The 13,113-nt window shown below is 41.4% G+C and overlaps 1 protein-coding gene across 1 annotated transcript in view; it reads right to left on the bottom strand.

Moving 5' to 3' along the window:
• The window catches only part of ndrg2 (NDRG family member 2), a 58,108-nt gene that overhangs the window by 13,742 nt on the left and 31,253 nt on the right, over window positions 1-13,113 (bottom strand). The window contains exon 2 of the mRNA XM_049568153.1: window positions 5,416-5,498. Within this exon, the coding sequence (XP_049424110.1) occupies window positions 5,416-5,487 (72 nt within the window). The 5' untranslated portion in view covers window positions 5,488-5,498. The remainder of the gene's footprint in view (window positions 1-5,415; window positions 5,499-13,113) is intronic.

Raw genomic sequence — 13,113 nt, 5'->3', positions numbered from 1 at the left:
TCAACAGGATTATGGAAAAAATAAGGCCTGACTTTCATTACATTTGGTGAAAGGGTGTAGCATGGGCCAAAGAAGAGCCCATTTAATTTTAGAGTGGATCTGAGTCATGGGGCCGGTACACAAACTACTTTTCACTGTAGTAGTCTGAGATACAGCATTTAGCCTTGGCAGAGGTCTGCGCTCTCCAAGTGCACTTCTAGTTTTCATTATTGATTAATCTGCGATTATTTTCTTGATTGAGTCCCAATTTCTTGTTTTGTCTGACTAACAGTTCAAACCCAAGAGATAATCAGTCAACTATCACAAGACAAGAAGCAGCTTCTTGCACTTGTGAATCTGAAACTATCAAATGTTTGGCTTTTTTGCATGAAATATGATGATTAATCAGTTAATCGACTAATCAATTAGAGAATAGACTCACCGACTACTTAATTAGGTACACTCATTCAATTGGCTGTTAACGCAAATAGCTAGCCAGCCAATCACATGGCAGCAGCTCAATGCATTTAGGCATGTAGACATGGTCAAGACGACCTGCTTAAGTTCAAACTGAGCATCAGAGTGAGGAAGAAAAGTGATGTAAGTGATTTTGAACGTGGCATAGTGTTTGTGTCCAACACACCCAACCTTGAAGCAGATGGGCTACAGCAGCAGAAGACCACACCAGGTGCCACTCCTGTCAGCTAACAACAGGAAACTGAGGCTACAGTTCACACAGGCTCACCAAAACTGGACAATAGAAGATTGGAAAAACGTTGCCTGGTCTGATGAGTCTGGATTTCTGCTGCCACATTCAGATGGTAGGGTCAGAATTTGGTGTAAACAACATGAAAGCATGGATCCATCCTGCCTTGTATCAACGGTTCAGGCTGGTGGTGGTGGTGTAATGGTGTGGGGGATATTTTCTTGGTACACTTTGGGCCCCTTAGTACCAACTGAGCATGGTTTAAACACCACAGCCTATCTGAGTATTGTTGCTGACCGTGTCCATCCCTTTATGACCACAGTGTACCCATCTTCTGATGGCTACTTCCAGCAGGATAACGCACCATGTCACAAAGCTCAAATCATCTCAAACTGGTTTCTTGAACATGACACTGAGTTCTCTGAAGGCCAAAGGGTGTCCCACCTGGTACTAGCAAGGTGTACCTAATAAAGTGGCTGGTAAGTGTATATTAATTCCCCAAAACATCAAATCGCATCCATATTTATTAAACATAAAGGATTAAAGTTAGGTCTGGGCAATATGTTGATATTATACCGATATTACGTTGTTAGATTTTGGATATTGTAATATCGTAAATGTTGTCTTTTCCTGGTTTTAAAGGCTGCGTTATAGTAAAGTTATGTCATTTTCTGAACTTAGCAGTAAAAACATCCTTATGTTTCATTTTCTCCATATTGTCCAGTACTAATTCAAGTTGTTTCATTTTTTTTTTCTTAAAAAGACTCAAATCAACAGCTATCCTAACAACTATGTTACCTGCATAAGTCTCCATAAACGGTTCTTATTTTGTGATCTGAGTCACTTTTCATAGTTATATTTCAAGAATCTGTAAAACATGAGCATAAAAATAGACTATTCTGTCCCTTTGTCCTCTTTTTTTTGTCTTTTTAGTGTGTATAAATGAAAACAAAAAGCATATATGAGAGAATATTCTCAGCTTTTTGTCTTTTCACAGCCCCTTTATGTTAAACGAGGACTTGCTCCCTAATTACCACCCACACAGGCAAGATGGGCGGCATTGTGCTCCCACTAAAGTAGCAGAGAACCTCTTCAGAGGAGCAGGTGGTTGTGGAATACTGGGGATTATTCGGAGGAAGTCTGTCAGTGGGAGGCTTTAAATGGGATGTTCATTTGCAACATCGGATCCATTTTCCCCGCTAATGAATTACTAGCATCACAAGCTCTTAGGAAATTAGCAGTCTGAGAAGTTGAAGTGGAGGTGGGCGTGTGCAGATGGGCATCCTGGAGATTTGGTGAATGGAGAGGAGGAGGCACATGGCTGCGTTTATAAAGGTCACTGGTTTAATCAATATAGATCTTATTCTTGATCATAGAGTTCAGCATGAGGCAGAGGCTGGATGTTGGACATGAGAGGGTGGAGGCGGGATGTCGCAGTGAACAATGGAGGTTCAGATATAACCTAAAACCTCCCAGTCCTCATTACATTTCCTCCTCACAATCACCATCACGCCCCTGTGGGTCATGTTGTAACTGACGCTACAGGCGACAATAATCACTCTATATTATGAGTATTTGTCACTGTCACTGATTCATAGTTAAACAAGCTCCTGTTTTGTTTCATAGATACATTTTCACATTTTAATTTCCAATAAAGGACAGTGTGTTCCACCGTTGTAGATCTGGACCATAACCAAAATAATATTGTGATATAAGATTCAATATTTTATGGATTTTAGTTGGTGTAATATCAAGATATATCTTAAAGGATTAAAGCTGCAGTGTATTGATCACACTACAGGGTTCCTACACATTTGGAATTTCAAAATTCCATACTTTTCCATACTTTAATTTCCAGACTTCTCTGCGTTTTTTTTGTTGTTTTTTTTCAGAGAATATGCGACATCTGAGTAAATAAATCAGTGTATCATATTTCACATCATATTTAATTATTCTTAATAGGCGATTGTAGCCAAGTACCATAATAGCATGCACATAAAAACTCAGGTAAGTTCAGTGTCTGGGCTGAGGCAAAAAGGTTGGGACTCTGGGTGCAAGAGATGCAGTAACGAGACGTCGGTGTTTTTTCCTTTCATGTGGCTCAGAATCGCCTTCTCCCCCATGTTGGCGATGTCAAACGATTTCACACAAAGCTTGCATCTAGCTCTGTGTGTGAATTGGGAATCCTTGGCCAACCAGTATTTATATACGGTATTGTCAAGCCATCCATCCAAAAACTTGCATCTACCCATTGTGAACCACGTGAAACTCGTCTTCTTGTCGAAGGTGCAGTGTTGGAGTGAAACTTGATACCTGGGGGGCTGGAGGAGGGTCATGGGGCAGCGGACTGGACATACCACTTGTCAATCAGGTAAAAGGGGCGGTATGTTTTCTGAGACGTTTGCTCTCACACAAACTGTGCTTGGCCCGGCATAAATTACGATCTGGATTGATTAAATTGTTTTTGGAAATACCTAATTTTTTATTTTAGAAAACAGTATTTTAGAACAGTGGTAATAGTCTGGAAACATAAATATTTTTCCATACTTTATTTTTCATTTTCCATACTTTTTAATACCTGGAAATTGATTAAATTTATTTCCATACTTTTCCATACTTTCCATACTTGCGTAGGAACCCTGACACTAACGCAGGATTTATACTCCTACCTACGGTGTAGACTCTGAGTCGATCTACGTTGACGTTTGTGCCAAATGTGAAAAAATTTCCTTAAGGCCTTTTTGAGATATTGTGTTCACGAGAATAAGATGGACACGAGGTCACAGTGACCTTGACCTGCGACCTCTGATCAATCCGTCCAATAACGATAGACCTAATCAGTTCATTGTTTAGTCTATTCCCTCAAGGTGTTATTAAAATAGTGTTCTCATGAATAGGACAGACAAGGTCACAGTGACCTTGACCTTTGACCACTAAAATCTAATCAGTTAATTGTTGAGACCAAGTGGACGTTTGTGCCAAATGTAAAAAAAAAAATCCCCCAAGAGGTTCTTGTGAAATAGCTTTCACAAGAATGGGGCGTATGGATAACCCTAAAACATAATGCCTCTAGCTACAGCTGTCGCCGGTGCAGAGGCATAACAATTAAATGTATTTGTGAGCAGTTATTCAATATTTACACCCTCAGCAGGAACCAGTGGGCTTGGGGCTGAGTGCCACAGACAGGGTAGGGAAGTCGGAATTTATTGAGAGACTGACAAACGTATTGCTAGTTTTAGTCTTAGTATAGTCTCATAAAGCCAGACCTATCTCCACAGTGCTGTGTCAGCGCTAGAGCAAAGTCTGACAGCACACATTATCAATTTGCTGTAAAGGTAAAAACCCTTGTGACTTGTTTGTATGTCTTTGAACCAACTACAATCGTCTTGCACGGCTCTAAGCACAGGAAGTAGTGACTGTGCCCTTGCAAAACAGTGTGCGGGGGGCTTGTTTTGGTGGAAGATTTGTATGTTGGGAGGCGAGCATTGTCATTAAAATAGCTAAATCTCTGCAAAACAAAACACCACAAAATACAGTGGGCTGATATCAGCTGTGATTCAACTTTTACTGATAGAAAAATCAAACATTATTTGGTAATCCCTGTCCTAGAGGTGAAGCCTGACTATAATTTAGCTCTGGAAGGGCTCAGTGGACCTTTTAAAAACCATAGTTGATGTCGTAGCAGTTTGTGGCTCTTGCAAAACATTATTACGACAATATCACAGAAGCTCATGTGAAGTCAAATGGATGAATATATAGGTGAAGTCAACATCACTGGCAAGTTGCTGTGTCAGAGAATGGATCAAAATCAGGCATGAGAGTCTTATGAGACAGAGCCTGGCTTTTCCAGGGTGCGATCACAAGTCATTTTATTCGCCGTAGAACTTTATGACAATTTACTGATTTCATTAATGAAGCGGACATGCCTTACTGCATGATCAAAATATTCATCGAAACATTCCATTTTCAGCGTGTACGTTTTTAGTTCAGAGGTTATGTTGTTGTTGTTACCAGTGGCAAAGGGGAGAATACAGGCTTAAATAACCAGCAAGTGACAGGCTTATAGCCAGTCTGCATCCGGTGAGTCAGAGCAGTCCTAATGAGAGTTGTTGACAGTCTCTGCATTATTCCTTTTGGAAATCTATCTTTTAGTGCTATTTCCCTATATGCCCACCAGGTGTCAGCAGTGAGAGACAAACCGCGCCGCTCTGCAACGCTGCATCCGCGCAGCAACATCAGCGCAGCAGAGCAGAGGAGCTGCTCTCGCTCCCTCGGGGCTTTGACGTCAACCTGGCAGATCTGAGCCAGCGCTGCAGCTGTCCACAAACACACACACACACAGGCACACACACACGGCTGTGCACACATGTGTTTGAAACACATGTTGTCACATGTAGGCTCCGCTCAGACTCAAAAGTGCGCGCGCTTGCATTCATGCACAGCAAGGACACAAACCAAGCCTTGTTTTTCTGTCTCCTGGGACACACACACACACACACACACACACACACACACACACACACACACACACACACACACACTCTGCCGTTAATCTGTGGTTTCAGATTTTGTAGGTTACACACTGACAACCATGAAATTAGTGTGCGTGTGTCTGTGTCTCCATGCTTGGAAAACATTTAAGTCTACATGTGTGTATTTGCATGCAGCCCGTGTGTACAACATGTGTGTACATATTCTCGTATGTATGTGTGCGCGCCATCGTCTCTGACCTTGGCATCAGCCTGACCCGTGAGTAAAGGCTTCTCCTCCGTGATGGCGATCTCCTGCATCTCTGTTGTCATGGTGTCGCCTCCTGTACAGGTAAAAGAGAGCAGAGCATGACGGTCTGTAGCTTCTACAGTTGTTCTGTCCTCCTCACCGTGACGATCAATACATCTTATTCTTACACACAAACACTTGACACTGTGATGCGAGAACAGGTGAGCCATACACACACAGAGGTCAACACATGTATGCACCTACACACCGAGTGATTAAATACCCCATGTAGTCGTTTTCCTCTGGGACTTTGCTCAGGCTGTGGGACCTTATGAAAGTTAATTAGTAATTAGTGCTGGCAGAGATGAGCAAAAAGGGATTATGGGGCCGAAAAAGAAAGAGCAAGAGCAAGAGGAGACGAGAAGGGATGGATCAGTACATGGGCTCATTTCGGGATGGGTGTAAGGAATATAGGATAGAGAGATGAAGGTGGGTGAAACACAGTGACACAGGAAAAGAGAGGTGGATGACAGCAATGAGAACCACCTGGGGGGAGAAACGCCTGTGACAAACAAGTGGCTGATAAGGATGAAGTGATGGGAAAAAACACTTTGTGTCGCATTACTTTTATCTGAGCAAGGTTAGTCGAGCGTGCTGCTTATTTTCACACCTTTACAGCCACAGTGTGTGTGTTACCGCTGCGCCCGAGGGCATCACAAAAGCTGGTTGTTCACAGAGGTAGAGGGAAGTTAATTTCATTGACACTGCTGCATTGATTTCTCCACAGGTCTGGGAATTCAAACTGAAGCCTTAACATGGGGAGGGAGAGGAGAAGCATGGGCCAGTTCTTGACTTGATGTTCGAAGGCTGCAATCCTCTAACCTCTACTTTTATCAATGGGGAGCAAATACAGTCGGTTACAGATTACAGGTACCATGGCATTGTGCCCAGCTATACGTTTAAATGGGACTCGTGGAGTGACCTTGTAAAAGCTCGGAGACACAACAAAGAAAGTACTTTCTAGGGAAATTGCTATCTTTTAATGCCCACAACAAAATGCTCCAACTGTTTTACTGTGCTTTTATTGAAAGTGTTCTATCTTCCTGCATCATCGGCTGGTTTTGCAATGCTACTGAGACTGTCAGAAAAACTAACAACAGCCACTACAGCGCTCAACAATAAGGGCAATTAAAATGCCATGCCAGGCTAGTAAATCCAGTGACTCATTTGACCAATGGGTCAAGTGGCGCAAAAGAATTAACCACACTGTTTATCCCTGGAGCTGATGATGGAAGTAGCTAAGGAGTGGAGATTGGGCACTCGCAAGCGCACAGCGGCAGGTAAAGAAGATTATGAGCTGAAGTGCAAGCAAGCACTTCAGTTATAATGGGAACAGGAGTTTAGTTGGAGGATGTAGGCAAAACTCCGGTGCTTGGGCAGTGACTTGTGGCATCAGACACCAACGAAAAAAGGCGTCCTTTAACATTAGCATGATACAAGCCCGGTTGCCGTTATAGTTTAATGGCGCTTGTCGGCATCAGGGGGAAACACGATGGACAAGAACTAAAGTTAAGGTAGATGGGTCCAACAAACACCGACTTTCACCCTCAAGTGCGTTCTCGTCCCATAAGATTCTAAAGCCAAACCCTGTTCTTTTTTCCTAAACCCTAACCACGTGCGTTAGTTGTTGGAGGAAAAAACGTCTGACGTACTGCGCTTATCTTGAAAGAGTCCGTATGCAAACGATAAATTTCCTGTGAAAATAGAAGTGTATTTTGAAAGAAGACAATACATGTAACAGGTACAACTTGACACGGTATCCCAGAACGTAAACAACCAACGCATCCAGGGTACCTCGCACGTCGGATCTGGACGTGGAAAGTCTATTACCAAACATCGATATGTGATGAGGTCGGAGTGAGAATGTGTTGATAAAAAGGGCCTTTTTCAAAGGCATGTGAAATTGTTATTTGATAACCACTATATAAATAGGTCTAACCTCAATGATTCAAAGCTTCAGTCGTAACCATGGTAATTTAAGTCCAAATTAGTATTCAGACTTTTATTTTTTGTTAATTTTTCACTAGTAAACTGGTCAAGGAAATTGAAAGGAGGTGGCAAGTGTCAGACACATATGAGGAAAGTGCGCAGCACAGTCATTGAACCCTGCTTCAAAGAATTGCATTGGCAGCCCGATGAGGACAAGGTGAGAAGAAATGCAGACTGTTATCCGCGGCTGGCGACTGTAGTGAAGCACTTGATTTACATCTAGTGCTGTGACCTGCAGCGTTCTGAGTTATTAATAACGTACAGAAACATTGTGTGCAATAGTGTTCCTTACACCTTTCATCTCCCTCTCCATCACTCTCTGTCTCTCTCTTTCACACACAAGCACGAGGCATTGCTAGGTGCTATAAAGCTAGGTTGGGATCGAGTAGTTGATTTACCGCAAATTGTCCTGTTGAAGCTTTGAGTATTCACAGGTAATTATCACTTAATGATACTGGGGACAGCCCTATGATAAATAAAACAATTTGTATAGGGGAAGGACCATGTAGGTGCCCCAACCATAACTGCTTTGTGCTTATCTTAAATCGAAATATTTCATCCTTATGATTACGACTGTCATTAGCTGTTTTGGTGCCCCCTCCAGCACTTGATGCCCCATGCACAGCCAAGATGCACGTGTGTGTAGCAGCAGCGCTGTCTAGGGGCAAGTAAAAATGGACTTTCGGGAAGTCGATTAAAAAATATTAAGGTTGAACCCTGCAGTAAACTATTAGAGATTACTTTACCAGGTATGGAACTCATCTAAAGACACAGAGCAATAAAGAAAGCAAACAACATTGTTGGTAAACAGAAGCACAATTTTCCCTCCTCATTTAAACTGTTGCCCTGGCCCCCCAACAGAGGTCTGGGCTCAGCTCCTGATGTCCACAAATCCTAGAAACGCCTCTGAATTTATGTCCATGGCTGCAACAACTGGCTCCTGACCTCCTGTCATTTTGTAAAAGTGGCCGCTGGACAATGCGGGTTGAGTATCTCTGCCCTATCCACTTTGACCACTCTGTTCTGGTCACAGACGATGGTGTTGCCTGTCCCCCTCCTCCTGGTATGTGTATGGGTTCATGAACCTGCACATCCATTATGTCCATTAGTATGTCTGTCTGTCAGTGACCTTTATGATATGGGTATATCTGTGGTGATTTTGAGATGTGCAAAATGCCAAACTAATTTCCCAACAGGGACTGATAAAAGTATCTATCTCAACGGTTACAAGTGCAGACATGCCAGCCTGCACATTCAGGCTGTTCTCATGCAATGTTCGTACGTATACTTGTGAAAAGTAATGCACCAGAATTCATATATAAACCATGGTGTCATGAAGTTCTCAATAATGTGACCAATACGCTGACAAGAGTAAGGACAGAGGTCTGTGTGGGATTTATAGTTATGCGTTGAATCGACATCGTACCTACGGCTTAGGCTCTGTGTCGACGTAAAGCCTATGCCTTAGCCTGACGGACACCCATTACAGCGACACAGACCTCCTGTCTAGCTTCAATTTACTTTAATTTCATAGATAAGAAACAATAACTAGTGAAGACAATAAAGCCCCCACAAAACAGCATTTTAAGTCTTGTATTTGATTAATCCTGGCTTCATATGCGCGGAAGAAATCCCCAATAGTTGCTTAGCTAATCTATACAACGTAAAATGCTATAGACTTGTGCTAATAATGTTAGCATTTTATATTTGTTTGGAAAATGTGTTTGGTATGAGACAGTTGCTTTGTTGGTGAGTTGTAATGGAGCCGAATTTTGAAACGTTACCTTTGTTAAATGTTGCTGTTGTCCCTGGTTTCATATGAATAGAGGAAAAGTCCGCTAGCTGCTAGGCGAATTTATACAATGTAAAAAGCCATAGGCCTGTGCTAATAACATTAGCATGTTTTTGTGGGGGAAATGTGTCCAGAGTTATAGTGAAGCTGATTTGTGTACTTGTGTTTAAAATTGTCTCTATTAGGCCATGTATTTAATGTGTGTTTTGAATCAATTAAACTTAACAGCACTTCACAGAAACCCACCACTGACTAGTGTTTTGGAGGTGTAACTACAGAGTGACGTAGACACACCACCCCACAAGTATAAATGTTCACAACAGTGTAGGCGACGTGTGTAGGCTACGATGTAGATGCACAAGTAGAAATCCCAGGAGACAAGTTGGGGTGGTGGATGGGTTAAACTAACACAGGACTTTCCCCCAAGAGAATGATTACCGTCTCTCATGTGAACCAAAGTGAAATTTGACTTATTTTAAACGTACGTTTCTTTTTCTAAATTTAACTTGTGTAACCTTATGTTAAGTATGTAACGTGATGATGGCCAAACATGATTCTCTTTCTAAACCTAACCTACATACCTTTGCTTGCCGAAACTAACCTGCGGACCTTTGCCTTTAGTAGGTAAATTTATGTCAAGTGTGTAACCTGACGTAGCCATTTGAGGGGCGCTTATTTGTTAGATATTATATAAACTGTTGTATGAGGATACCTTGCAGCTTCACCTCTTGTTGCCTCTATGGCATATTTTGTTTTTTACAGCCATGGTGGTCGAAGAATGAATGCAACTTAACACAACCTGTTAAGATTATTTATTTGTGCAGAAATGCACCTGTCTGTCCATCAGATTTACTTCACAGATACTCAACCTGAAATTATTTGAGACATAAATGGAAAGTCGAAATGTCAGTCCAAGTAAAAGCTTAGCTATGATAACCACTAATTAGCTGTGTAGTACTTTTCAGAATTCCTTAAGGCTAAAAGAAGATATTAAGAGTAAATGAGCGAGCACAGGTTGATGTTGTGGCACAGTTGTGTATTGTGTCTCATAGCGTTATGCCTGAGCTGACATTTAAGGCTGAAATATGGGACCTTCTGACATCACAATTCATGCTCCCATAAACCGATGACTGTATTCCATCTGCAGATTCGGCCTTACGTCAGATGAGTCGGTGTGTGTGCTTTACGTGCGTGTGTGCACTCATCAGAAAATGAACTGCTGCCCCAGGGGGCCTGTGTCTCTCTGGGTCTCAAACGGAAATGATTAGTCACCAAAGCATCCCCCACCCCCTCTAATACACTCTCACATACACACAGACACACACAGACTCGTAGCTCCCATTGTTTGCCATCCATCTCTGCTGCCCTCCCTCTTAGTACAGCTATTTATGAGACTTACACATATTGTATTATCATTTTTGAGTCTCTCTCGGCCATTTGTCTGCATCATTTTATCTTTTTTTTCAGCATTTTCTTGCTTCTGTAACTTCTCCTGCTAACTTCTAGAGATGGCGGACTGCTTTGAGGTTCGGCTTTGAGAGAAAATAGCACATATGTCATATTGTTTGTCCTAAATGTTGGATTTTCTCCCTAAATATAATAAACAAATGCAAAATTAATTGTCTAATGGTGGGAAATCCTGCAGCCAGGGTACACCAAAAATGTAATCAACTGATCTTTGGGCCAACATCCACCAAATTTGATCTTTTAGAGTGGCAACTAACTATTATTTTAATTATCAATTAATCGATTGAATGCAGCATGGCTGTAGATCAAGGTGCTGACTTCAGGTTACAGTTTAAAACTCAAATATAATTAGTTTACAATCATATGACACAAAGACAAAAATAAGCAAATCGTCACATTTAAGAAGCTGGAGCCTGTGAATGTTTGACCTTTTTGCCTGAAAAACAAAATAATCTAAATTGTTGTAGATTAAATATTCTGTCAATTGATATTTTGCAAGAATCCGGCTATTAAATTGTGATATATTGTGATACTGTAAGATTTTTTAAAATCTGTTTTAGGGAAACTGTGATAGTGTAAAGACCACACCACATTTTAAAAAAGTCTGAGCAAAGGATTTAACATTTGCCTATTTTCGTTTAAAAAATAAATTAACAAAAGTACATGCAGGTTTCTTTTTTAAGTAAAAAATGTAAACAATTAAAAATTTATAGTATTTTAAAATTGATACAGTATCACAAAATATAATACCACCATAGTATCAATATTTTCTTACATCCCTAATTATGAGTTTGTTGTCTTCCGAGCCAATAAACACACAAGTGAGAGTAAACTTAGTCGAGAACTTGATTAGGCAATTGACCCTTTGCTAAGTCCCACCCCCAGATGCAGACTGGCCAATCATAATGTAGCATCGATCTGACAACAACACAGCTGTGCTCCATTGACTCTAACGCAATCATTTCAGATTTCCTTCATTTTCAGGCTGGTTTTGTGGATTTGGAGCTAAATGTTGTGTCTGGGGCACGTCGTGTATTAATGATACTCGTTACCTGGAGAGGTTGGAAAAAGATACACGTTTCTTCCCTGTTCCAAATCCAAAATCAAACCCTGAAAAGTGTAGGGTTAGCTAGCTAGCTACTGAAGATATAGCCTACTGAATGTATACACATGCTGCTTTTGCTTTTTAATGATTGTAACAGTGAAACAAAGACCGACCCTGCTGTACAGGAACCAGTGAAGGGAAGCAGGGAAACTTTGCTCATGTTCAACCAGCTGTGTGTCATCACCAGACGGACACCGTTCATCTGCACACACTGTGATGCCACACAGCTGGTTCAATATCAGCAAAGCTTCCCTTTATATTCACTGTCTTGTGTGGCGATCAGCAGTGATGTGGTGGTTCACTTTGACACTGTGATCTGTAGCCTATAGTTCGGCTTTAGCTTCTAACTATCTTTGTCTTTTTAACCTGTTGTTGCTGCTGAGTCAGTTTGACATCCTGGATATATCCTTCAAACACAGACTGTAGACCCCTCTGTCTGCTTCTCTCTGGAATCACTGTTTCATTTGTCCAAATATGATAATATTTCTTCAGGGAGCGCAGTTAGTTACAGTGTGGGCTCCATGCTTACTCTGATATCTTGTTGGATCATCACAAAGGGGCGGGGCTTAGAGAAAGGTCAATTGGTAGAAAGGTTATTGACAAAAACTCTGGCACAAGAATTTCCTTCGGAATAAACAAAGTTCTTTTAAATTGAATTGAATTTCTAAACAAAAATTGCAACTTCTTAAATGTCAGTATTGCTGGTTTGCTTTTTTTGGTCTGGCTCTGTAAACCTCTGGGATTTTACAGATCAAATAACTATTAATAATGAAAATAATCTTCAGTTGCAGTCCTAGTAATTATTTATATAAACCTAAATATTTCAGGATGTTTGACAAAGCTATTATTCACACTTCCGACTGTAAATGGCAACAAAAATGAGACAAACACTAAATCTTTAGAGTCCGACTGTCGTTTCTTCCTGACATCCCCTCCCCCCTGTGTCCTCTGTAACCACCGGGCTTATTGAGCCTGTTTCTGGACTGTGGCTTTGCCAAGGACTTTGCAGGCTCCACATTTATGCCTTCAGCATCTAACACATGCACCAATGCATATGCAGAGGGCAGGCACTGACGCAAGCACTTGTACTGGAAACCCGTTATTAAATCGGTGGTGACTGGAGTGGATGACAGAGGAGGAAGCTCAGGAGCAACAGTCGCACATCCAGAGCTGGTGGGACTTAAATATTTCACTTTACGACACGTCAGCGGGCTCGTGCAGCTGTTTGCTGACACGAGGCCTTGAACCTGACCGTGCAGTCTCTTTCTGATATTGTAAATTGTTGTTCCACAGTCC

This window comes from Epinephelus fuscoguttatus, linkage group LG23 (genome assembly GCF_011397635.1).
Source record: "Epinephelus fuscoguttatus linkage group LG23, E.fuscoguttatus.final_Chr_v1".
In the NCBI taxonomy this organism is placed as follows: domain Eukaryota; kingdom Metazoa; phylum Chordata; class Actinopteri; order Perciformes; family Serranidae; genus Epinephelus; species Epinephelus fuscoguttatus.
The sequence above is the reverse complement of the archived record's forward strand: the minus strand, read 5'-3'. Positions and strand labels throughout refer to the sequence as shown.